This window comes from Callionymus lyra, chromosome 5 (genome assembly GCF_982586985.1).
Source record: "Callionymus lyra chromosome 5, fCalLyr1.hap1.1, whole genome shotgun sequence".
Classification (NCBI taxonomy): Eukaryota; Metazoa; Chordata; class Actinopteri; order Syngnathiformes; family Callionymidae; genus Callionymus; species Callionymus lyra.
Genome location: NC_141822.1, coordinates 32,083,622 through 32,106,538, shown reverse-complemented (window position 1 = coordinate 32,106,538; position 22,917 = coordinate 32,083,622). Strand labels below are relative to the sequence as shown.

Sequence of the window (22,917 nt, the reverse complement as noted above, 5' to 3'; positions counted from 1 at the left end):
AAATCGATGATGATGGCGGTTTACCTTACGTGCCCTTGATGTAATGCATTCAGTTTTTGTTTTTATGGAAAACTCCTTGATTCTAGGATTAAGTTTTGTTTGCAATTATTTGACCGGAAGACTCGTCTGTGCTTCAACTGAATACAGAATACAATCAAAAATCTATTCAACATTTTAACAATTTAAACATGCGAGATGTTAGAAAGTGCAAGGACCAGGTAAGGACAAAGCAAAAGATATGTAACGGAACATTAAAGATGATTGTGACTCAAGACTGAAAAGGTTGTTGGCCCATACAAGCTGGACTGAAGACAGACCTTATCCTAGATGCAGATTTTGAAAGTCGTTGATTTTTATTCACTTTTCACAGAAATCTTTACATACGAGTGTCCATCTGCAGCGAAATTGCAGCTCCTCTGGTGAAAAACATAAGTGATCCAGGCAGTTTTATAAAGTCAAGAGTCTTAAACCAACAGCACAGCGTTGATGCAGCCGTCGTTCTCAGGGTTGTTTGTCACCTGAGCGTATTTACCTGGAAGAGAAAGAAACAAGGGATGAGGAAGTTAGCAGCCGAAGTTTGTTCTGATGCAAGGATTCTGATTAAAAAATAAAATTCACTCATTCTACTCACGTTGAACTTTTTACGGTTATAGACAAATGTTTTTTTTTATTTTTTTTAAACAATTCCTGATGTTGAGGCTTCAGTACAAGATAGACATTACCATTGGTGGGCAAGTTGCTTTAAAATAGTAACTGAGCTACATTACTTTTTTAAAGGTAACTTACTTTAAGTTACCTAGGGAACTAGAGCTGCACTGGTAGCATAGAGCAAGTTTAAACCAACAATGTAAATAATGAACCATGAATCCAAAGATTAAATCTTTGTAAATAATACAAACATTACTCACTTATACAGAGATAAATGTTGGCTGTGAAGCTCTGGTCCCATCAGGTCCAATATTCAATGAACCACAACAACTTATCTTAAATTAGCCATCTATGAAAAACTTGTTGGACATGGATACCTCACCACAGGATGAACACAATACTATTATACCCTGTATTAGTTAGTTTTGTTTTTCTTATATCCGTTTGTAACTGGTGAAGATATGCTACTAATAAATAAAAAATAAAAATGTACCTGCTAATTTCAAAGTAACTAGTCATCAGGGAAAGTAACGTTTTGTAAGAAATGGAGAAAGGCAAACTTTCCAAGTAAACAGGTTTGGATGCTGTGATTAATCAATTTAGACAAAAAGGTAAGAACAATAAATCAAATAAAAGAAACATAAATTGAATTAGGGGTGAACCAATCAGAATCCAAAATTATGTGATGTTCTTCGAAATGAGGAATTGTTGTAAAAAAAATTAAACAAGTATACATTCCAAGCTCGATTGTAGCATACGTTTAAACGATAACAAGCGATACACAGCGAAGCACTATGGGTGAATAGTGCTTCGCTGCACTATGGGTGAATAGTGCTTCGCTGCACTTTCTCTGGACCCCTTCCCAATATGGCCAATGATGATATGTTTACTCGCTATTCATCATTTAATCTCTGGTTGTCGGAGTGGTGCCCCGCAAATGGGGTTGGCTTTGTTAACAACTGGAAAACCTTCTGGGGAAAACCTGGTCTGCTTAGGAGAGACTGCATCCATCCCACGTTGGAAGGAGCATCTCTCCTGTCTAGCAGTGTTGAGAGTTTTAGTGTAACGTGACAACTCAGAGCACAGATCAGAAGGCAGAACTGCAGTCTTCCACACTCTTCTGCCCTTCTCCCACAACAGCCACCCGCCTCTAACCACATAGAGAGGGTGAATCTGACCCGCTTAATAAAACCAAGAAAAAATGTCAGTAAAAAAGCTGTTAAAGAAAATCGAATTCAAATAAATCTAAATCAAATAAATACTTGCACTACCATTGTAGAGGACAGGAGAATTAAGTGTGGACTGTTGAATATCCGATCCCTGTCCTCAAAAGCTGCACTAATAAATTAACTTATATCAGATAAAACCATTGACTTATTCTGCTTAACCGAAACCTGGCTGCCTATAGATGATTACGCATCTTTAAATGAATCAACACCACCCAGCCACACTAACTTTAACGCCCCTCGACGCTCTGGTCGAGGAGGTGGAGTCGCAGCCATCATCAACTCATGTCTGTCAACCTTTACTAGACCACAATGTGATTTCAACTCTTTTGAAAGTATTATACTTAGCATATCTAATACAACCTTGAGATCAGGTCAGTCACTTCTCTTTGTTGGAGTCTATCGTATCCCTGGACCTTATTCTGAATTTCTGTCTGAGTTCCCGGAGTTCCTTAAATGAGCCAAGTCTACAGAGCAGGAGCACTCTCAAAAGATGTCTGTCTGAAAGTGCCGTTACCAAGTTTATGGAAATAATTCCCTCAGTGCTCAGTAAAATGCCTAGCCTCAGTGTGTCAAGAAACTCTACCCATAGTCACCCCGACATTGATAACTTTGTGGGCAGTTTTACAGACTCGTTGCATAATACGCTTGACTTAATTGCACCACTAACTCAAAAGACTGTTAACAGAAGTAGTCTTGCTCCCTGGTATACTCAGGAAACACGTAAACTAAAACAGGATTCTAGACGACTAGAGAAGAAATGGCGTTTATCAAAACATAATGAATTCTACCAGGAGCGGCAAGATAAGTTAAAAATATACAAGACATCTCTTCGGAAAGCCAGAGCAGCTATTACTCATCACTAATAGAAGCAAATAAGAACAACCCCAAGTTCTTATTCAGCACTGTAGCCAGGCTGACAGGAGCCATCAGTCCATTGAGCAGTCCATCCCTCCTCATCTCAGTAGCAGTGACTTCATGAACTTTTTTAATGAAATAATTGTAACTAACAGAGGAAAGATTCAAGACCTGCTAGATTCTTCTAATACAACCGGTGCAGCCTCACCGGTCACAGACACTATGACTGATACATATTTTGACTCCTTTCTACCAGTGAGTCCGCGACAGCTGTCCCGGGGTGGTTTCCTCCTCAAAGTCCACAACATGTCTTCTCGATCCTATTCCCACATGGCTACTTAAAGGACTGTTCCCCTTACTTAGCACTTTCATACTTGACATTATTAACTTGTCAATAACATCAGGCTATGTGCCTCAGATTTTGAAGGTTGCAGTAATTAAACCTCTGCTTAAAAAACCCACTCTTGATCCAGAGGTCCTCACTAACTATAGGCCTATCTCTAATCTTGTCTTTATTTCAAAACTTCTGGAGAAAGTGGTAACAAGTCAGCTCTGTGATTATCTCCAGGACAATGATCAATTTGAGGTGTTTCAGTCTGGTTTTAGGGAACACCACAGCATAGAGACCGCCCTGGTAAAAGTAAGTAATGACCTACTGCCATGTTTCAGTTCTTGTTCTTCTAGATCTCAGTGTGGCATTTGACACTGTCGACCAAATCCTTCTACAGAGGCTAGAAAACCATATAGGCATCCGTGGAACTGCTCTTAACTGGTTTAAATCTTACCTGTCGGATAGAACGCACTATGTACATGTCGACCACCACTCATCGACACAGACTAAGGTCAGCTATGGTGTCCCACAAGGTTCTGTTCTTGGTCCAATACTATTTACAATCTATATGCTCCCACTAGGGGACTTGATCAGAAGACACTATAAACTTTCACTGTTATGCTGATGACACCCAACTCTACTTTTCCATGAAGCCAGATGAAAGAAATCAGCTAACACAAATACAGTCCTGTATTACAGATATCAAGTCCTGGATGACCAAAAACTTCCTCTTACTGAACTCGTAAAAGACTGAGGTTTTACTAGTTGGTCCGCAACATCTCAGACAATCTTTAACTAATGATCTAGCTTTACATAATGGACTTGCTCCTGCTGCTAGCACCACTGTAATGAATCTGGGCGTATGCTTTGACGAGGACTTATCATTTAACTCACACAAAACAAATCTCACGGACTGCTTATATTCCACCTTCGGAACATTTCAAAAATCAGGCACTTCCTTTAGATGCTGCTGAGAAGCTCATCCATACTTTTGTAACTTCCAGGCTGGATTATTGTAACTCTCTTCTGTCAGGATGTTCTAAAAAGTCTCTCAGAACTCTTCAGCTCATTCAGAACTCTGCAGCTTGTGTCCTGAGACTAAGAGGCGCGAACACATTTCCCCTGTGCTGTCTTCCCTACATTGGCTTCCTTTAGAATTTAGAATACAATTTAAAATCCTTCTCCTAACCTATAAAGCCTTACATGGTCTAGCACCAACATACATTAAAGATTTAATCCAAACTTACCAACCCTCTAGGACCTTACGATCCTTAAACGCTGATCTATTAGTTATACCACAAATCTCTAAATGTAGATTTGGAGCCAGGGCCTTCAGTTTTCAAGCCCCTCTGCTGTGGAACCAACTACCGGCTTCAGTCCGGAGGGCAGACACCCTCTCTATGTTTAAAAACAATCTTAAAACCTTACTTTTCGATAAAGCCTATAACTAACTTAACTGTTTATCTTTAGCTGCTACAACTAACTTAACTGTTTATCTTAGCTGCTATAGGCTGAGAATGCTGGAGGAGTTTTAGACACCGCGCTCTGTATATCCTTCTTTTCTAAATTACATTCATCACCTGTGCAGTTTAAACCCACACCTGTTTATTTCTCTCCCGGAGCCCCAGGGCTCCACCTCCAGAGCCGCTGCTGATCCAGGATCTTCACCACGTCATCAGATCCCGAGTTCTCTCCAGCACCTCCATGGACTCTCCTACACTCTCCTTTTTTTTCTCACTAAAAAATTCCCTTACTCATCTCCTTATCCATCTGTCTACCCCCCCATCCTTCCTCCCAGCCGGTCAAAGCGGCAGGCCGTCAACAATGAGTCACTGTACAGTGTTTCGCTTCTTGCTCTTTGTTGAATTGCTGGGATCTATTTTTACTTAATCACCTATAGTCTTATTTCAACTGTATAGTGTCTTGAGATAACTTTGTTATGATAAGACACTTTAAATAAAATTGAATTGAATATTATGAGCTAGTTCAGTGTAGACAGTGGATTGTATGGGCTCCAGGAGCACTTGCTAGATTAGCTTAAAACACGTCTTTTTGCAGAAGAATAAAGACGAAGACAACGGAGCTCCAGTTGCTACAATAAAATGTATATACATTTTTGTCTATAACTCTAAAAAGGAAAGGATTTCTCTGGAGATAATCCCAACTCTTAGTCGACATTATGGTGAGCAGAAAAAAGTTCATACTATATTTCACAGTGAGGTCATGCACTTCTACAACACATCAGGACGAACACTGTTCTCTGCAGGTGACGCTTCATCATGGTTAGATTCTGACTCTTGTGATCTTTTAACTCTTACCCCAGATGACCTTTCCTCCCTGTGTGACCAGGCCCAGCTCACTGATGTTGACCTCTATGACTGTTCCTTTTGTGATGACCCCCAGAGACGTGTAGAGCGGAGACGATGGGTTCTTCTTCACTCCCAGGATGGGCAGGCAGAACGTGGCTTTCAGCTCCGGATGCGTGACATGAGCCTTCTTAAATCGCAGACCCTAGAACCACAGCAGTGGGTTTAGCAACACGTCATAAGAGACTTGTCATCCTGGTCTCTCACCATGGGTCTGATGAAACGCTCGTATTTAGGAGGTTTACGAGTGAATCCGTCGCCCACGAAGCAAACTTTGGTAACCATCCTCTTCCAGGCCTTCTTCTGTCTCTTTCCAGTCTTGATGACCTTGAGGACTTCTGTCTCACCCTGAGCTCGCACTTTCGGCAGGGGAACTTCCCATTTTCCCTGAAGGCAACAAATGTAGTGGTGAGCACAAGTCTTAACACAAGCCTTGTTATACGAGAGCCGCACTTACAGCCTTCTCCTTCCTCTTCTGTTTGATCATGTTAGAGAGGACTTTAGCCCGAGACTGACCCTCTCGGTCCAGCAGGTATGCAGGAACGGCTCCCTCTGGCGTCTTGTCGTCATTCTTCTGCTTGGTCTTCCTCTGTTCATGCATTTTGATGCTGCAGAGATTCAACAAACGTTACTTTTCCACACTAAAAAACTAAATTGCAGAATGACTTAGAAAGCTGCATTTGACCCGAAGATCTTGAGTTTGACCATTTATACTCACGTCTTCTTCATCTGGATCTTCTCGGCATGTCTCTGCTTGTGATAAAGTTTGGCTTTGAGTCCGATTAATTTCTTTGCTTTGTGCGAGCGCTCGTGAGCCTCACGACTCTCCTTCTTCCTCTTCTTCTCATGGTGGTCCAGGCGGTAGCCATGGCGCTTACGGTGCAACTCAATATGCTCGTTCTGGGGCTAAAATGAAATGGTTTTGGAATGATTAAGCCAAGAAACACATGTTAATCACAACTTCTGAGTAGTTAAAATTAATATATGCTATGAATATATATGCATATATACACATGAAACAACTTAACTTCACACGTTAATTTATCAATGATTAATTCTATATGCTATTTCAATATAATTTCTCTAATTTGTAATCACTTCATTCGTTTTATTCTATACTTTCATCACTGTAAAAATCCTGTGTTCGGTTTACAACACTGGCTATAACCTTTGTTAATGCTTAATGTGTTTAACATTTACAATTTACTAGACTGACAACTTGGTTTAGTCATATAAATAAAACGTTTGTTTTTTTACGTCAGGTGTCAACTTCTTGACTTGCTTCACGATAAGAAAACACCATGTTACAGCTCTGAGATTATATTTATAAAATTGAAATTGTGCATAAATTAAGTTTAGATATTAATGTACCTGGTAAATAAAACAGTGGTTACTTAGCACTCACATGGACACATGTTAGCCGTAGCTAATGCTAACACAACGTGCACATTTCCAAAACCCAAATAAACTATATAAGCACTGAACGCAAAGATATGTTGACCTTACCATTCTGTGTTTGAAGTATTAGATGTTCAAAGACAGGTGGAACAACAGGGCACAGTTGCTTAAGATGCTGTTTATTTAGATGTTTTTCTTGAGGCTCGGGTAGTTTCGATGTTTTTTTCCCGGAGCCAGCGCTTAGAGGAAGTGACGACAGGCCCTGTCCGTTTTCTATTAGGACCGGAATAAATATAGATAGATGGATAGATGATTAAACCCCGGATATACTTTTCTATTTAGGGGGGTATGGGACCACATATGATAGCTTCAGATTAAATAATCATTTTAGTGCTTAAATGAAATATATTACGAGTGATCATTCTAAAATAGCGGAACTATTTATTTTGTTCCTTGGGACATATTTCGATGCTGCGCCATGTACAGACGATACACGAGAGAAATGGATTTAGAGGACACTTATCAATAATGTTTTGTTTATAATGTTTTATTTAAGAATCTGTTTGCTTGGAGTGAAGGACGAAGGTGTCAATATTTTAACGAGTCATTGAGGACGATCGTCATGATGGTTTGGGTAAATTACCTTCTTAACGACGCAAACATGAGAAAAATGAATAAATGATGCATGTTTAAGAAAATTGAAATAATACAACATATTCAAGCATGTTAGTTTCATTATTAACAGTCGCTGCTTGGTGCACAATGAGAAAAGTGTTGACCGTGTGTATATTGCTCTGTAAATGTAAGTTTATATTGTGACTTTGTATTAATATACATGAAACAGTTAAAGAATAAAACACTGTCATTTGCCTGTATTGATGGGAGGTTTGTTTGCATTTACAGGGAAGGAGTATCTGTTCTGTGGGGCTGAAGGGCTGCAGTTGGAGAGTTATATTTCTCCCTAGAAGAAGTCACAGCTTTTTTAAAGGTACATTCATTCACAAGTATTGTTGTAAAATAAATACAGAATAGGCACTGTTCTTTTGAATCTTAGCTTTCACGAAAATAAAGTTGTATCTATCTATCTATAATTTAAATATTGTATCCTTCTCAGGTGAAATTAAAGGAACAATTTTACTAAACTTTATAAAGCTCCAGAAACATGTTTCTAGTTAGTTGCATTCTCATGATGCTGATATGTATGTCCAATTATGAATCTTAAACTCTGTCATTATTTACTCTGCGTAGATGAACTGTTGCTGATTGGCTGTGATTTATTTTGTCACATTTACAGATGAGGTCAAATCAGCCCGAACTTTGGTGTGCCCTGATATCTCAAAGTAAGCTCCTTTCGTCTTCAGCAGTTTGTTTACAGAGAAATAAAAGCTAAATTTGAAGAGCAGAAAACATGTTTTGGTGCAAAAATTAATAATCTTTTACCATTTGTAATTTCACATCACTTGCTCTTGTATATTCATAAATGATTATGAAAATATATAAATGGAGATTGTTGCCTGTGCAGGATACGAAACATCGGCATCATGGCTCACATCGATGCCGGGAAGACGACAACCACAGAGAGGATGCTGTATTACTCTGGCTACACACGAGCACTCGGAGGTGAGGAGGGACCTGACTTTTTGTTTTCATGTTCAAGATCTCACCATCTGTGACTAGATGTGGATGATGGCGACACGGTGACAGATTTCATGGCTCAGGAGCGCGAGCGAGGAATCACTATCCAGTCAGCAGCTGCGTCTTTCGACTGGAAGAACCATCGGATCAACCTGATCGACACGCCAGGTGGGAGACGGATCCAAAGATGCTGTGGAACTCTGGTATGACGTGTGTCTGTAGGTCATGTGGACTTCACGCTGGAGGTGGAGCGAGCTCTGCGTGTGCTTGACGGAGCCATTGCAGTGTTTGATGCATCCGCTGGTGTTGAGGTGAGAGTTTTCTTGCACATACTTTTTATCTTTTATCTTAAAATACTGAAACTGAAACGGAAACTCATACATTTGCATTCCAAAATCAACTTCTGTTTTGCCTGTTGTCACGGCAACAGGCTCAGACGATGACCGTGTGGAGACAAGCGAAGAAGCACAAGGTTCCCTGCATCTGTTTCCTGAACAAGATGGACAAACCTGCAGCAAAGTGAGACCTTTGTCTGCGAATCTTCACTCCTCATCAAACTTTAATTTCTTCTGTGTGTCTGCAGTCTGAGATTCTCCCTCGACAGCATCAAGCAAAAGCTGAAAGCTAATCCAATCCTGCTGCAGGTACACAAGACTTTGGGATAATATAATGTCCTCCTCTTCAAGTAGACTTGTTGATATAAATGCACATCTGTACTTTGAGAAAGAGGCCCTATGAATATGATTGGTAAAAAAATACCTTTGAGTTGGTCAGGTCGTCGGAGTTTACAGTTAAAAAACCAGAGCTTGGTGTAAAACATCCGAAGTGGAACACAGTGACTGAGATAGAGATTACATTCTCTGTAGCTACCTGTTGGAAGTGGGCGGAGCTTCTCCGGTGTTGTGGACTTACTGACCAATGACAAGCTGAGCTGGCACCCAACGTCCATCTGGGATGATGGACGGGTTTTTGAAGTCAAGTCTGTGAACCTTTCCGAGGACCCGGCGCTGCTGCAGGAGGTCAGCGATGCCCGAGCGGCTCTCATTGAGCAGGTGAGGTTGACGGTTGAAGTTCCAAGAGCAGCAGGAGGTTGACTTCTTCTCTCTCAGGTGGCAGATCTGGACGATGAGTTTGCTGACCTGCTGCTGACTGACTTCTCAGACAACTTTGATGCCGTCCCAGCCGTGAAGGTAAGTGCTGTGTTACCAGTGGCGTCATGGGTGGGATGGAGTGTAAATCAAGCCACCTGTGCAGCTAAAGGAGGCGGTGCGGCGCCTCACGCTGGCCCGTAAGGGAGTGCCGGTTCTGTGCGGCAGCTCGCTGAAAAACAAGGGAGTGCAACCACTACTGGACGCCATCATAGCCTACCTGCCCTCGCCGGACGAGAGACCCCATGACCTGGTGTGAGTTACCTTGGCAACACACACCCACAGATACAAAGATACACACTCACTTCAACTTCATCATTCGTCGCTGTGGCATGTGCATGAAGGTGTGTTGATAGATTAAAAAAAAAACAATTAATAATAATACATATATAAACAAAAGTAAATATGACTCAATAATAAAAAAAAGTAAATAAATAATGATCAATATATACATAATAATAAACATTTGTACACATACACAAGTGAAGTATATGGTGTAAGAGGGCTAAACATTAATAAAATATATTATATATTTTTCATTAAATATCCTGACTTAAATTAAGTTCTGTAAGGCTGTAAATGTAGTTAACATGTTTCACGTGTGTGTATTTGTTTGTCTACAGACACTGGTACGAAGACAAGCTGTGCGCTCTGGCCTTCAAAGTTCTTCATGACAAACAACGTGGTCCGCTGGTTTTCTTGCGGATCTATTCGGGGACGCTGAAGGCTCAGATGTCGGTCCACAACATCAACAGAAACAACACGTGAGAAGGTGTTTGTCTTAAGTTGAGGTGGAAGTGGTCATAATGTCCTGGACTTCTGTTGTGTTCTCACAAGGGAGCGAGTGAGTCGACTGCTGGTGCCGTTTGCAGACCAGCATATGGAGATTCCGTCCATGACGGCAGGAAACATCGCACTCACTGTTGGACTCAAGCAGGTCGGACTTTGAGATGATGGCAGAGAGGGACACCCTGGAAAGCTTCTATGAATATACACACTGACTCAATGTTTTGTTCAAGACGGTGACGGGCGACACCATCGTCTTGTCCAAAGCTTCAGCGGAGGCAGCTGCTCGAAGAGCTCAGGGGGACAAAGGAAAAACCAAGAAACAACGGGAACATTCTAACGTGCTGCTCTCTGGCGTGGAAGTCCCGGAACCAGTTTTCTTCTGCAGCATTGAACCACCATCTCTGTCCAAGCAAGCAGGTTAGTCTACTAACTCCTAGTGGTGGGTTGTGAGATCACTGTAAGGCAGAGGTGGGCATTTTACACTGTTTTACGCTCAAACAATATTTTTTCCATACTGTGACTGTTCTAAGGGGCTTTAAAGCCAAATTAAAGAAAGGACAAAAAATGTAGTTAATAATTAAGCTTTATTTTTAATCTGATTGTTTCTTGTTTAAATGAAATATTTTGGAAGATTGGAACTGAATAAATAGCATTTTTCATTTATAGAATTTTTAAAATAAAATGTCTTATCGTTATAATCCTTAATATTTCATTTAATATGAATTAGTTCAGAAAAATAATATTTCGGGTCATCTGGGATTTGATATCTGTAATACTGTAATAATAGAAGTTTGTAGTTGTGTTAGCTGATGACTTTATCTGGCTTCATTGACAAGTGCAGTTGAGTGTCATCAGCATAACAGTGAAAGTGTGTCTTCTGATCAAATTGCCTAGTGGAGGCATATAGATTGTGAATAGGATTGGACCCAGACCAGAACCCTGTGGGACACCATAGCTGACCTTAATGTGTGTCGGTGAGAAGTGGTTGACGTGTACATAATGCTTCCTGTCTAATAAGATTTAAAACAGTTTCACATGTGCCTATTTGGTTTTCTAGTCCTTGTAGAAGAATCTGGTGGTCAACAATGTCAAATGCAGCACTGAAGTCCAGAAGAACAAGTACAGATCACAGCCCTGATCAGAGCACATTAGCATTTCAGTGCTAACTAACAACCACTTTCTCCAGAATCTTTGAAATGAACACAAGATTAGAGAGAGGCCTATAGTTTTTAAGAACCACTGGATCAGTTTTGTTTTTGAGATATTTTGTGTGTCTCTCAGAACTAGAAACCGCCCTGAACTGCCTCCAGAGAGAAGATCCAAGCCTCAAAGTCCGGGTGGACCCTGACTCTGGACAGGTAACAACATCTTCATCATCATCATTCAACCTCATCGTCATTCCCATGACGACTGGCTTCCTCCTCAGACGATCCTTTGTGGGATGGGCGAGCTACACATCGAGATACTCCACGACCGCATCAGAAGAGAGTACGGCGTCGAGACTCACCTGGGCCCCCTACAGGTGGCCTACAGAGAGACGGTCCTGGACGAGGCCTCGGCCACAGACACTCTGGACCGGACCATCGGAGACAAACGCCACCTGGTGACGGTAGAGCTTACTGTCATGCCGAGCTCAGACTCGTGCCACGAGATGACGGAGGACCTGGAGGCCAAACTGACAGTGGATATGAAGGAGGCGGTGGAGAACGGAGTCCAGAGCTCATACCTGCAAGGTAATAGTGAAGAAGAGCTCCGGCTCACCTGCAAGACTGAATAATCTGCAAACTTCTCTAAAATCAACACCCGCAGGTCCAGTTCTGGGTTACCCACTACAGGACGTGTCAACACTCATCCGGAACGTCACCACAGAGCCGGGAACGTCTGCGGCGATGGTGTCGGCCTGTGTTTCTCGCTGCATGTTGAAGGTAACACGGGGTCAATGAGGGGAGGTCAAGAAATCAACATCTTTCTGTTGTCAGGCACTCAAGCTGGCCGGAGGGCAGGTGTTGGAGCCCCTCATGTCCATGGAGGTGACTGTGGCAGAGGAGCACCTCGGCTCGGTGCTGGGTGACTTGGCTCAGAGACGAGGGACAGTCCGAGACATCCAGGGTCGCCAGGATGACAAGGTGCTGGTGGCGACGGTGCCCCTGGCGGAGATGATGGTAAGGCCTATGTGGAGTTTTTTGGGAGATATTCATATCCAATGACCGAGCTACATGAAACGGTGTCCTCATAATCTGAGCACAGTAGGTGGCGCCGTTTGTTGAAATTTGATTATACCATAGAGTGTCATCATGGGCTTCGAGGATGAGGTACAGTAAATGAGGCTTCAGTTAAAATGAGGCCTTGAACTTGAAGATTAGTGGCATCAGAATATTGTTGGTTGAATTATTGTTTTTGAATAATTATATTAAATCATTTCTACATATAAAGTTTAATTTTTTAGTACTAGTATTTTATTCATTCATTCAATGTCTACCGCTTTATCCCTTACCAGGGTCGCGGGGATGGGGAATTTTAATTTAATAATATTTATATTGAAAGGTTAAATGTTTTTCTTGTAGAATAGTTTGATTTTCTCATTCCAATAACTAAATGAAAAAAATCTCTAAATTCAGCCTTTTGAATTCCATGTTATAATGTTACTATAATAGTGTCATTATGTTTTCTTTTCCAATATAAACAAATCAGTTCAACAAAAATCAACATCAAAAATGTTCAATTCAATCATTCAATATTCTGATATACTTCCATATTGACTAGTGCTAAAGTAGCCGACATGTTCAGTGTAAACCTGACAGCGCTGCTAACCCGTACATTTCCTGGTTCAGGGATATTCCACAGTCCTGCGGACGCTGACGTCGGGCAGCGCTACTTTCTCTCTGGAGCTGGACACGTATGAAGCCATGAACGCAAACGACCAAAGAGTGCTGCTGAAGAAGAGGTCAGGTCTACTGTGACTTCCTGTTCAAGGATGATTAAACATGGACGCATCAAAGTGTTAATACTAGGTTTTTTTATTCAAATAAAAAAGATTGAAAATCAAACAATCATTCACATTTCATTTAAAAAAAAAAGAAATCATACAGTGAGCGCTGGTGACTCATGTGACCAGAGAAACCCTCCAGACAAAGCAGTTTTTGAAGCAGATGATTTCTGGGAAACATTGAAAGTGCTAGAGTTTTGATTCCTCCTCAAAGTCACAGACCTTTGTACTCCTGAGGGCAGAAGCTGGAGAACAGAGGCTCCGCCGGGAAACCGCGCCTGGAAGACAACAGAACATTCATCTCCTCACTGTTGCTGTTGGGGTTTACTCTGGGTACTCACTGGACCATGCGGCAGCGGTGAAGAGAGAGGCGAGCATATGCGTCGTTGATGTCCGTGACATTTCTGTTGCTCCACAGACGCTCGCCGACGGCACTGGCTCGAGGCCTGAGAGAGTCCAGAGTCAGCCTCATTACACATGCACAGGCAACTTACATTGATGGACACACACACGGACACACACGGACACACACACGGACACGCACACAGACACACACACTTAAGCTCAACACGATTTCTGCAAATCCTTAAGAGTCTTAAAAGGCATTAAAATCATGAATCTGAAACTAGGCCTTATTTGGCAATAAATGTCTTAAATTAAAATTTCTAAACTTTGAAAAAAATGTGAACACTAATAATATTTTATATTGGTTTTAAATCTCGAAATATTTGGCAACATTTATTTTGAGTTATTTTAAACTTAAAGTGACCAAGTATGTTTGAAAGAACTAGAAACTGTAACTAACCCAACAATGGTCAAGACGCACACAAACCCTCTTGACAAACAGTTCAGCACAGATAAGACAATATTGCAGAAGAGATAAGTACAGGGGTGTCAATAACACAAGCTTTAGCTTTCGTGGGCCGAACAAAAGTTTTATTTAGCAAATCGTAAACAGGTAAGAGTCTGATAGTAATAATGCCTTCCTTTTTCCGGAGGTCCATACGATTCTCATAAGAATCCTGATTCTCGCTTGCCTGCCTTTTCATTTAAAAAGGACTTTGAATTGTCATTTTTTAGCTACTGACTGAGAAATATTATTGTTTCTCATTTGTGCAGCGGCTGTGATCCACATGAAGGGCCATAAACGTTTTTTCATAAAGGTACTTTTCTCAGATTTTAAATGGCAGCACGTCTAACTGCACTTTTTTATTTTTAAGTAAAGAGGCATTAATTTTTTTACTTTAACAGTATATGATATTGCCTTTATATAACAGCATGGATAAATGTCTGAAACTAAAAAAGAGACATTAAAGTGTCTTTTCCATGTTTATCGTAATTCTGTCTAGACCCAAGCAGATCACGATCAGGAATCATTACGACTAAAATCGCTTCTCAAACTTGCTCGACTTTTAATCTAATCCTGGGTCCAAAAATTGGTCCAAATCTTCATTTATCTGTTCCTTTGCTAAATGTAAAAATAGTGGCATAAAATAGTATGTGACAAAAATCAACAGGACCAGATTGATTTTGTTGTCAAAGAAAAAAAACCTTGCACTAGCGTAACTGACTAATAAGCATCACTAAAGTACAGTGAGAGTCAGTACCAGAGGCGGGGCGTGAGGTTGGTGGCATCCACATACTCTCCCCACAGACACGCCTCTCCACCAATCACCAGCTTCTTCTGCTGCTCACTTCCTGTGAGAACAAGAGAATGGATGAAGTTCAAGGGAACCATGATGAGAATGTGCATCAAGAAACCCTTCTGTTCAACAGGCTCACACACACAAACACGACTACTTCCCCCAACACACCGCTAGAGAATCAGAATCATGCGGCCACCAACCCTGGAAGTCCTGCGGGTCGGCCTTGTAATGGCCGTGCCAGTCCTGGCCGTAGGAGATACGGTTCAGGTACCAGGGTGTGGACAGCAGGGTCTGGTACCCTGAGGCTGTGACTCTAGCCATCTCACTTTGGTACTGCTGCTGGTTTCCCTTCCAGACGTGGATGACCGTATCTGGGTTCAGCTACACGGCAAACACACACACGTCAGAGTCCAACACGATACAAGGTAAACCGTTGAAGCCTTCTTCTTCTTCTGGTTCCCAGCCCCCCTCCCACCCTCCTGTACGGTGTGACCGTAAGCCTGTTGAACAGATCCAGGTCCAAACTGACCATCGAAGCTGAGTGGCTCCACCTTGTAGTACTTCTGCCAGTCCTGAGCGTAGCTAATGTAATCGAGGTACCAGGGCGCAGAGAGGATGGTGGTGAAGCCGGCCTGCGTCACTTTGCTCAGCTCCTCCTCTAACATGTTGTTCATCCACACGTGCACTACCGTGTCTGGCTTCAGCTGTCGACGCCAAGGTTAGATGTTAGTCGTCGGGCGGAGAGCACCGGTCCCAACCTGGCCTCCAACACCGTGTCAAGCGGTGTCAGAAGTGGGATGGTGTTATCAAGGTATTGAATTTGAGCCCGACTACCAAATGCTTGTTAATACAAACCACAATTTGGCGACACCTGTTGCACAAACTGGTCATGGGTTTAAGGGAAAAACAAAAACTTGGCGTTAAATCAAAATGGTGGACCAGTGAGTCAGAATTATTGTTTTCTGGCCAATTGAGCAAAACAAAAAAAAGTTTTTTTTCTGCATTCAAGTGAGTGCATTTGGATTATAATGATTCGGTCCGTTGTGCCATGATTTCCTAGTTTAGCCTCCAAATAAAATTCCATTTAAAGCATCTGCAAAGCATACAGTTCTGAAATACAATTAAATATTGACACTTAAAATTAATTTATTTTCAATGACTTTAATATATCATTAAAGTGTAGTACATTAAAATCAGTTTAAAAAACGTTATAATTGACTACTACAACTTTGAACTGGGCATGCACTGAACTGCATTTTTTGCAGGATGTATAGATATAATAAGGTTTTCATGCAACTAATAATTTTGCTTAAATGTGTGTTGATAACTAATAAATGTTAATATGTATTGATTAAAAAGTTAAGATGGATAAATAGAAAGATAAACTTTATAAATCCCTCTGGAGATCCTCTTGGTGAAATTGGGTCAAGATCAACCAGAAGGCTGTTTCCTTGTCATATATACTGAATACAAGTCACTGTTAAATCTAGGCTCTGATTGGATAACAAGTTCATATTTTGTAACATTTCATATTTTATTTAAAATGTGTTGAACCCTCCATTATCATAGTGTTGCGCAACAGTAGCACATTAAACCTCTACATTGACTTAATATTCCACTGTACACACAGCTTGACTCTTTGGTATCATCTGTGAGCAGGTATTTCCATCATTCAAACATGGATCTTGTTCAAGTACTTTTGCACTCGATCATCAAGGTTAGTTAGTTAAAATGTAACACTTGCAGTCGCTGACCCTTTTAAGTGCAAAGGTTCAGGAGCTTGATAACATCTGCCCTACATTGCCGGAAATGTTCAATCACAAACTTTGAAAACATGGATAGTTTTTTCTTTTCCAAAGACAATTCTTGGTTTCATACCTTCACTCCGTTGTCAAAGACCTCCTGCCAGATCATGTAGCCTTTCTTGGTGGTGGTGACGATGTCCAAAAGTCTGAGTCAAACAAATGTCATTAAATATTGCGGGGGTATATTTAGCAGGAAACTCACCTTTGGATGTAAAATGACTCCAGTTTGCTGTAGTCCTTCCCGAAGCCCTGCTGCTCCATGAACTTTTGGATGTCCGGGTTAGACTTCCTATTGAAAAAAAGACAAGTTTGTTTAGAAGGTGAGAGTCTCTGATAAAGGATGGAGGAGCTAGGACCAGAGACTTAACCCTCAACCTAAAACAACCCTAATAACATCTGCATAAAAGTAACAGAGATGGGTTAAGGTTTCTCCAAGACTGGTCTTGAGAATGACAAGTCCAGTAGGGGCCGTAAGGAAGGGATGAATGTGGAATAATGGATTGATGAAGGAAAGAGTTACCAGCAGGTGAAGTCCACCTCGTCACCGCCCAGGTGCACGTATGCGTCCGGGAACACGGCGCTGATCTCTGTGAAGAACTGCCTCATGAAATCGTAGGTGGTGTTCAGGATGGGGTTCACTGGTCCGAAGCTTCCAGAAGGTGCCGCCCCAGAGAAGCAGGGGGTGAGGAGGTCTGCTTGACCTGGAGGGTTTCCAGAGGTTTTAATAAAAAAGGTCAGAAGAGTTGTTGTCCTTTAAGCTTTGACATACCTTTTCCCCAAGACTGCGTGTGACCCGGCGTGTCGAATTCTGCTACAACACGGATTCCTCTGGAGCGTGCAAACCTGATGATCATCTTCACGTCAGAAGGCGTGTACACGTGCGTGTATGGCTGGTAGGCTCCCTGCAGGGTGGTTAAAAGATTACAATTCTACACAGCCGTTTATAAATCCCAAAAATAAATCAACTGGAATTTACAACTGTATAACATGGTCAGGAGTATGAACAGACGTAATAATAAGAAGAATAACCAAAGTAATTGAACTATTCGACACATTACAACAACAAACTCAATCCTGGACTTGTACTCATCACAAGTCAGTGTCCAGGTGTTTTGTAGCTGCTGAAGTAGGACTTAAAACATTCCTCAGCTGAAACTAAAATAATATTTATACATGATGTTTTTGAGTGAGACTCGAACATGTGAAACACTGAACAACTCGTCTTCTAACTAAAATAAAATCACCATCACACTTTCTAACTCAAACACTCGCCACTCCCTCTCGGTGAACTCATCAAGTTTACCATCATCATCAATAAAAGTGTAAACTTTGTACTTCAGGTTTCATTGTAAACATAGTTGAGGAGTTGTTGTTCTGAGAAGCCTGTGTCTTGGTTCATGTGCATGTGAATCTGGTCTATGTTTGGACCTTGCTACTGCAGAAGAACTATGGGCTAGTGTAATATACATAATCAAATGTTTTGCGTTTCTACTTCCAGAATGTGTTGAATCGTTTAGACAGGATTCATCTAGGAGGAGTTCCATTAACTTGAAATGTCCAAAGAAGAGGATTACATCTGTTCACTTCATAGGAAAATGATCAACACACAAAGAGGAACTAGACTTGCTTGACCTCTTGCACAATTTTACTTGACAGCAAGCAATCAAACTGAAACATTCCTCTAGCTTCCCTTTTTTTTTTTTTACTTCCCCACAGCATCAGGGTCACTCAAAGTAACAACTTACCTTCTTGCTAAGTTGTGGGAACGTCTGGCTCTCGTAGGGGAACGAGGGATCGTCCACGATGTGCCAGTGGAAGACGTTGAATTTGTTCATGGCCATTAGTTCCTGTTCAGAAAGAACCAGGATGAACAAAGTGGTCTCGATGAAAGGAAAAACGCTGCACGTACCAGATTGGCTAGAATCACTTTGACTGACAGGTAGTGACGGGATGTGTCCAGCAGGATGCCACGATGTTGGAATCTGGGGAAGTCGCTGATTTTTGCAGAATTTATGGTTTTCTGTAGAAGAAAACAAAGTGAAGAAGTTAGAAAACTGGTTGAGATGAAGTTGACAGATCTGGACTCACGGCGCCAAAGTCATCTTCGTACACCAGCTGGCTGAACGTCTCCAGACCTGAGATTTGGTCGAGAAGACAAAAATGGTGGTTGAAAGATGTGCCCAACAGTTTTTTGTACTGAATTCATCGTGAAGCTGAGATGCTGATGACTGTACCGTGCAGAGCCCCCCAGACAGTCGATGCTTTGAGCAGTGCCGTCGGCTGATCCACTGTCAGCTCATCTGCAGAGACATAGATGACATAATTAGTGAATCCTCTTCATGTCCTGGCAGCTTTCTTCTGCTGCTGACCAGTGGACATGTGCTCCAAAACAGAATGACTGTTACTCAATAGACTGAATTTCAACATAACCATTTTTCAATTCCCTTTACTTCATCAGTGGACTTTAACACTCTAGTAAAGGATTGTCAACTGTTTGTTTTATACTCAGTACTAGTTAAACATTAAAACTGTATTCATTTATGAAGCTGATCCTGTATCATGAGGCCGGTGTCGATATTGTTGGATGCATCAGGGACAACAGCGAGGACTTTGTGGACTGTAGTGAGAGGAACCACCTGCAGCTGAACACCTCAAGGACCAAGGAGCTGGTCTTGGACTTTGGGAGGTCCAGGTCAAATCCATGTCCAACAGAGGTGGCGAGGTGGAGATGGTTGGACCATGTGTATAAGAAAGTTCAGAGTAGACTGTACTTCTGAGGAGACGATCATTTCACATCTGCAGGAAATTCCTCTGCATGTTCTACCAGTCTGTGTGCCAGTGTTCTGTTCTATGCTGTGGTGTGTTGTGGTGGGAATGTGTCCAAGAGGAATGTCAACGGGTTGGACAGGTTGATCAGGAGGGCTGGCTCTGTGGTTGGCATGAAGCTGGACTCACTGGTGACAGTAGCAGAGAGGAGATCACTGGACAAACTACATTCCATCATGGATGATGACAGTCATCCTCTCAACACTCCATCTGGGAAGGAGCACCAATGCTCCTTCCCAGATGCAACACTAATAGACTCAGGGACTGGGGGCAGGAGTGAAGTGAAAGTATAATGTATTGTATTCTATTTTAATCTTTGTATTCTTTTTCTTTGCGTTATTTCCTTTCGATCTATGTTTTTTATACTTGCACTGTAATCCCTTGCCTCTGTTCTTGTTTTAAAGTATGTCTGTCTGACCGTCCGTCATGTCTGTCTAGCCATCAATCTATCCATCCATCTACGCATCACTAGTGGGGGGATACTGGGGTGCCCTGACTTAACCCATGCAAACACGGGGAGAACATACAAACTGAAATTGGACAGCATCTATTTTAAACAAAATCAATTCAAAACAGTGAAAAAAGGTTGTACTGACAATTGAAAAATGTATAATGTAAAAAAGTACACAATAACGTGCAACATGCAGTTAAAAATATTTCAACCTTAACTGTCACATAATGAGTCTGTCTTGGGGAATCCAACATTGAACTCCTCTGGAGAAACACCAGGAAGTAAACTCACATGACTCGTCAGAAGTGACACTTGGGTAACCGTCACACTCCGAGTCTTTTGAGGTGATCCACACCTGCAGTTGTGTCAGCTCAGAGGAGACGGTTTGGTTCTCAGCAGACTTGACACCAGAGAAAATGTACTCATAGTATCTGTGAAAGAGACAGCATACATTTTCCGATGACCCTGAACGCAGCACATGAAGTTTTCACCTCCTGTAGGCATTCTGCAGGAGACCACAGCTCGCACCAGCAGAAGAACCTTCAGCATCGACGATCTGGAATCGACTAGAAGCTATTTTGAATGAAAGGTCTGAGATGTCAACAGCCTGTGGAAGTGGCCACAGAGAGCCGAACCTGGAGGCTCCAGGAGGAGCGTCCTGGTCCGGGCCCTTGAACCGACGCGCGTCCGTGGAAAACAACACAAACACGGTCATCAACAGAACGTGCAAAAAAGCCATGTTGTGTTTAGGAAGTCATGAGACTGATAAAGAATCCTTGGCTGGAGCTTCTCGAATGAACAGAAGCCAGAGACGTCATGAGAAGAGGCGGGGCCAGGAGCCGGAAGTCCCGCCTTTTAAAGAAGAAACAACTGTATTGAACAAAAACTACTGTCTGGACATGACAGTGTCCTCATTGAGTCCTGTGGGCTGGACTTGGTGTTATCTGGTGGGTCTTCCATACCCGTCTGCTGTCCGGATCATGAATATTGTTTAATTAATTTAAATGTATTTTTATCTTTTATTTCTATACTATGTAATTTAATGTTGCCACTACAAAAATTAAATATTGGAACAAATACTTTTGTACCAATTAACTCTTGTAATGAATGTATTTTATACGACTTCAATCTTGTATTAAAATAAAAATGAAAATAATAATTTAAGGAAATACCATGTGATTGTCTTCTTGTCCAGTAGGTGTCACTATCACCACAACCATGGAGCAATTTCGTCGCTACGCAATCGACGGTCTGGTCAATTAAACAATATTGTAACTTTAAACACACTTTTCCTAAATTATTACTTTATGACTCATTTTATAAATACACAAGTACAACATATCAACATGAGAATTGGTTTTAAAATGGCATGTCTTTAAATTAAACGACACACATATGACATATTTTCACTACCCAGTAACATTATGTTTTATTTTAAACAATATATGTACAGTTATTTCCAAACAATCTGCATTTCCTTTCATAAAATCCCCAAAATCCCATATAAAATAAACCAAGTTTGTTATTTACTTACTAAAGAATTTGGATTCTAATATTCAGAATATACACAGTTATAAATCCATCTGAGAGTCAGCTAGCATTGTTAGTCACTAGCTAAGCTGTCAAGTTTACCAATCATTTTACTACATCCTGTTGGCTTCTCTATCTACTATTAACAAGGTGGTCACAAACGACACATAAAATGAACCTACCGTTGCAAATTGCAAAATTTCATTTTTTAAATATGTGTACAATGTCAGTGGTAGGGGCAGTTTTGTGCTACAGTTGATACAAGAGGAACGGGTTCATGTGAAAGCATCTCTGGACTCCTCTGGGCTAAATTACAAACGTGAGTGTTTAATGGTTTGCTAATAATGTAATGTTTACTGCAGGGACTTTGACGAAACAACAGGACCGTGATGTCTTATTCTGTCATCAGAAATGTGGTCAAAAGAAACTGCACAACAACAATCACATCATGTCCTCGAGGGTCCAATGAGCTGAACAGTGTTGCCGCAGAAGTGACTCACTTCCACAGATAAAATTGGACTTCCCGCTCTGACCACAGACCACAATGTCTTTAGAATCCTGGTGGACTTACGGAACGTCTGCACTTTGTTGTGACTCACGACGACTCTATACCTTCTCCTGTGTTGTTTACAACTGCAACTGATACTGGATCCGGCGGGCAGGTGCAGATTTCATGTTTCCAGTAATTCAATATACTTGTGAGAGTCGAAGAATGAGTCCAGACAAAGGGCAGTGTTTGATCATTGAATCAGAGAGCTGATCTTGTGACGCAGCATTGCATTAAATCAAATTATCTGGAAGACAGAAAGTATTCCTAACTGCAGTACCACAGACAAAGTCATACTTCTTTCTATCATGAGGATTCATATGTCAGGGATCTCTATCCAGACTCATCTCTGAGCCAAAGAACTAGTCACTCCCTCAGTCGGTTTCAAACCCCCTCAACCGGAGTGGAGTGCAGCATTAAGTTTTTTTTTTTTTTCGAAAACCTCTTCTGTTATTCATCTTGAACCACTAATGTGACAAATAAGCTGCATGTTATTGACCTTCTTACCAGTACAGGAATATGTATAATAATGACTTGTGATCCACAGAGACAGGTTTTTCTTCTTCTCTTACAAAGTGTTGAACTTGTAAAGTCTTGAGATAACTTATGATTTGACACTTGGATAAAATTGAATTAAATATTTTCATTTCCTTTCTTTTCTTGCCTTTTGTAAGTATTTTCTACTGGCCATTTATTGGGGTTATAACTAAAGTCAAACTTTAGCTTC

General features: G+C 41.3%; 3 protein-coding genes across 4 annotated transcripts; 1 reads left to right on the top strand and 2 right to left on the bottom strand.

The window, feature by feature from the left end:
- Window positions 1-330: 330 nt before the first annotated feature.
- Window positions 331-7,069, bottom strand: nsa2 (NSA2 ribosome biogenesis homolog (S. cerevisiae)). Its single transcript, XM_087791994.1, has 6 exons — window positions 6,936-7,069; window positions 6,148-6,335; window positions 5,887-6,037; window positions 5,637-5,816; window positions 5,382-5,574; window positions 331-532 (listed from the first exon to the last, which is right to left on the bottom strand). The coding sequence occupies exons 1-6, from the start codon at window positions 6,936-6,938 to the stop codon at window positions 465-467; spliced, it is 783 nt and encodes a 260-aa protein (XP_087648120.1). The 5' UTR covers window positions 6,939-7,069; the 3' UTR covers window positions 331-464.
- A 248-nt stretch (window positions 7,070-7,317) lies between these two features.
- gfm2 (GTP dependent ribosome recycling factor mitochondrial 2) lies at window positions 7,318-13,402 on the top strand. Its single transcript, XM_087791986.1, has 19 exons — window positions 7,318-7,461; window positions 7,731-7,815; window positions 8,122-8,167; window positions 8,350-8,447; window positions 8,505-8,630; window positions 8,685-8,773; window positions 8,893-8,981; window positions 9,046-9,106; window positions 9,329-9,514; window positions 9,572-9,652; window positions 9,717-9,865; window positions 10,234-10,374; window positions 10,448-10,547; window positions 10,630-10,816; window positions 11,681-11,757; window positions 11,826-12,132; window positions 12,209-12,324; window positions 12,379-12,561; window positions 13,231-13,402. The coding sequence occupies exons 1-19, from the start codon at window positions 7,450-7,452 to the stop codon at window positions 13,357-13,359; spliced, it is 2,262 nt and encodes a 753-aa protein (XP_087648112.1). The 5' UTR covers window positions 7,318-7,449; the 3' UTR covers window positions 13,360-13,402.
- Window positions 13,401-20,920, bottom strand: hexb (hexosaminidase B (beta polypeptide)). Of its 2 annotated transcripts, none has more exons than XM_087791989.1 (14): window positions 20,605-20,920; window positions 20,405-20,544; window positions 19,071-19,136; window positions 18,925-18,971; window positions 18,746-18,856; window positions 18,582-18,683; window positions 17,606-17,738; window positions 17,357-17,537; window positions 17,039-17,125; window positions 16,910-16,982; window positions 15,561-15,735; window positions 14,993-15,083; window positions 13,727-13,831; window positions 13,401-13,663 (listed from the first exon to the last, which is right to left on the bottom strand). In XM_087791989.1, exons 1-14 carry the CDS (start codon window positions 20,850-20,852, stop codon window positions 13,600-13,602), a joined length of 1,623 nt encoding a protein of 540 aa, XP_087648115.1. In that variant the 5' UTR covers window positions 20,853-20,920; the 3' UTR covers window positions 13,401-13,599. The 2 variants fall into 2 exon arrangements, with proteins under 2 accessions (XP_087648115.1, XP_087648114.1); XM_087791988.1 differs by lacking the exon at window positions 15,561-15,735 and adding an exon at window positions 15,232-15,412.
- Window positions 20,921-22,917: the final 1,997 nt, after the last annotated feature.

What these genes read in the sequence shown, in the direction of transcription:
- nsa2 (XM_087791994.1), bottom strand. An exon ending in AGAAGAGGAAGGAGAAGGCT is followed by an intron (nt 5,817 to 5,886) that starts GTAAGTGCGGCT and finishes TGTTGCCTTCAG; the next exon opens with GGAAAATGGGAAGTTCCCCT. An exon ending in AGCGTTTCATCAGACCCATG is followed by an intron (nt 5,575 to 5,636) that starts GTGAGAGACCAG and finishes CTGTGGTTCTAG; the next exon opens with GGTCTGCGATTTAAGAAGGC.
- gfm2 (XM_087791986.1), top strand. An exon ending in ATGGACAAACCTGCAGCAAA is followed by an intron (nt 8,982 to 9,045) that starts GTGAGACCTTTG and finishes GTGTGTCTGCAG; the next exon opens with TCTGAGATTCTCCCTCGACA. An exon ending in ATCTCTGTCCAAGCAAGCAG is followed by an intron (nt 10,817 to 11,680) that starts GTTAGTCTACTA and finishes TGTGTCTCTCAG; the next exon opens with AACTAGAAACCGCCCTGAAC.
- hexb (XM_087791988.1), bottom strand. Translation starts at nt 20,852, where the DNA reads ATGGCTTTTTTGCACGTTCTGTTGATGACCGTGTTTGTGTTGTTTTCC. An exon ending in GAGTCATTTTACATCCAAAG is followed by an intron (nt 16,983 to 17,038) that starts GTGAGTTTCCTG and finishes TGTTTGACTCAG; the next exon opens with ACTTTTGGACATCGTCACCA. An exon ending in AACCTCACGCCCCGCCTCTG is followed by an intron (nt 13,832 to 14,992) that starts GTACTGACTCTC and finishes GGACTCTCTCAG; the next exon opens with GCCTCGAGCCAGTGCCGTCG.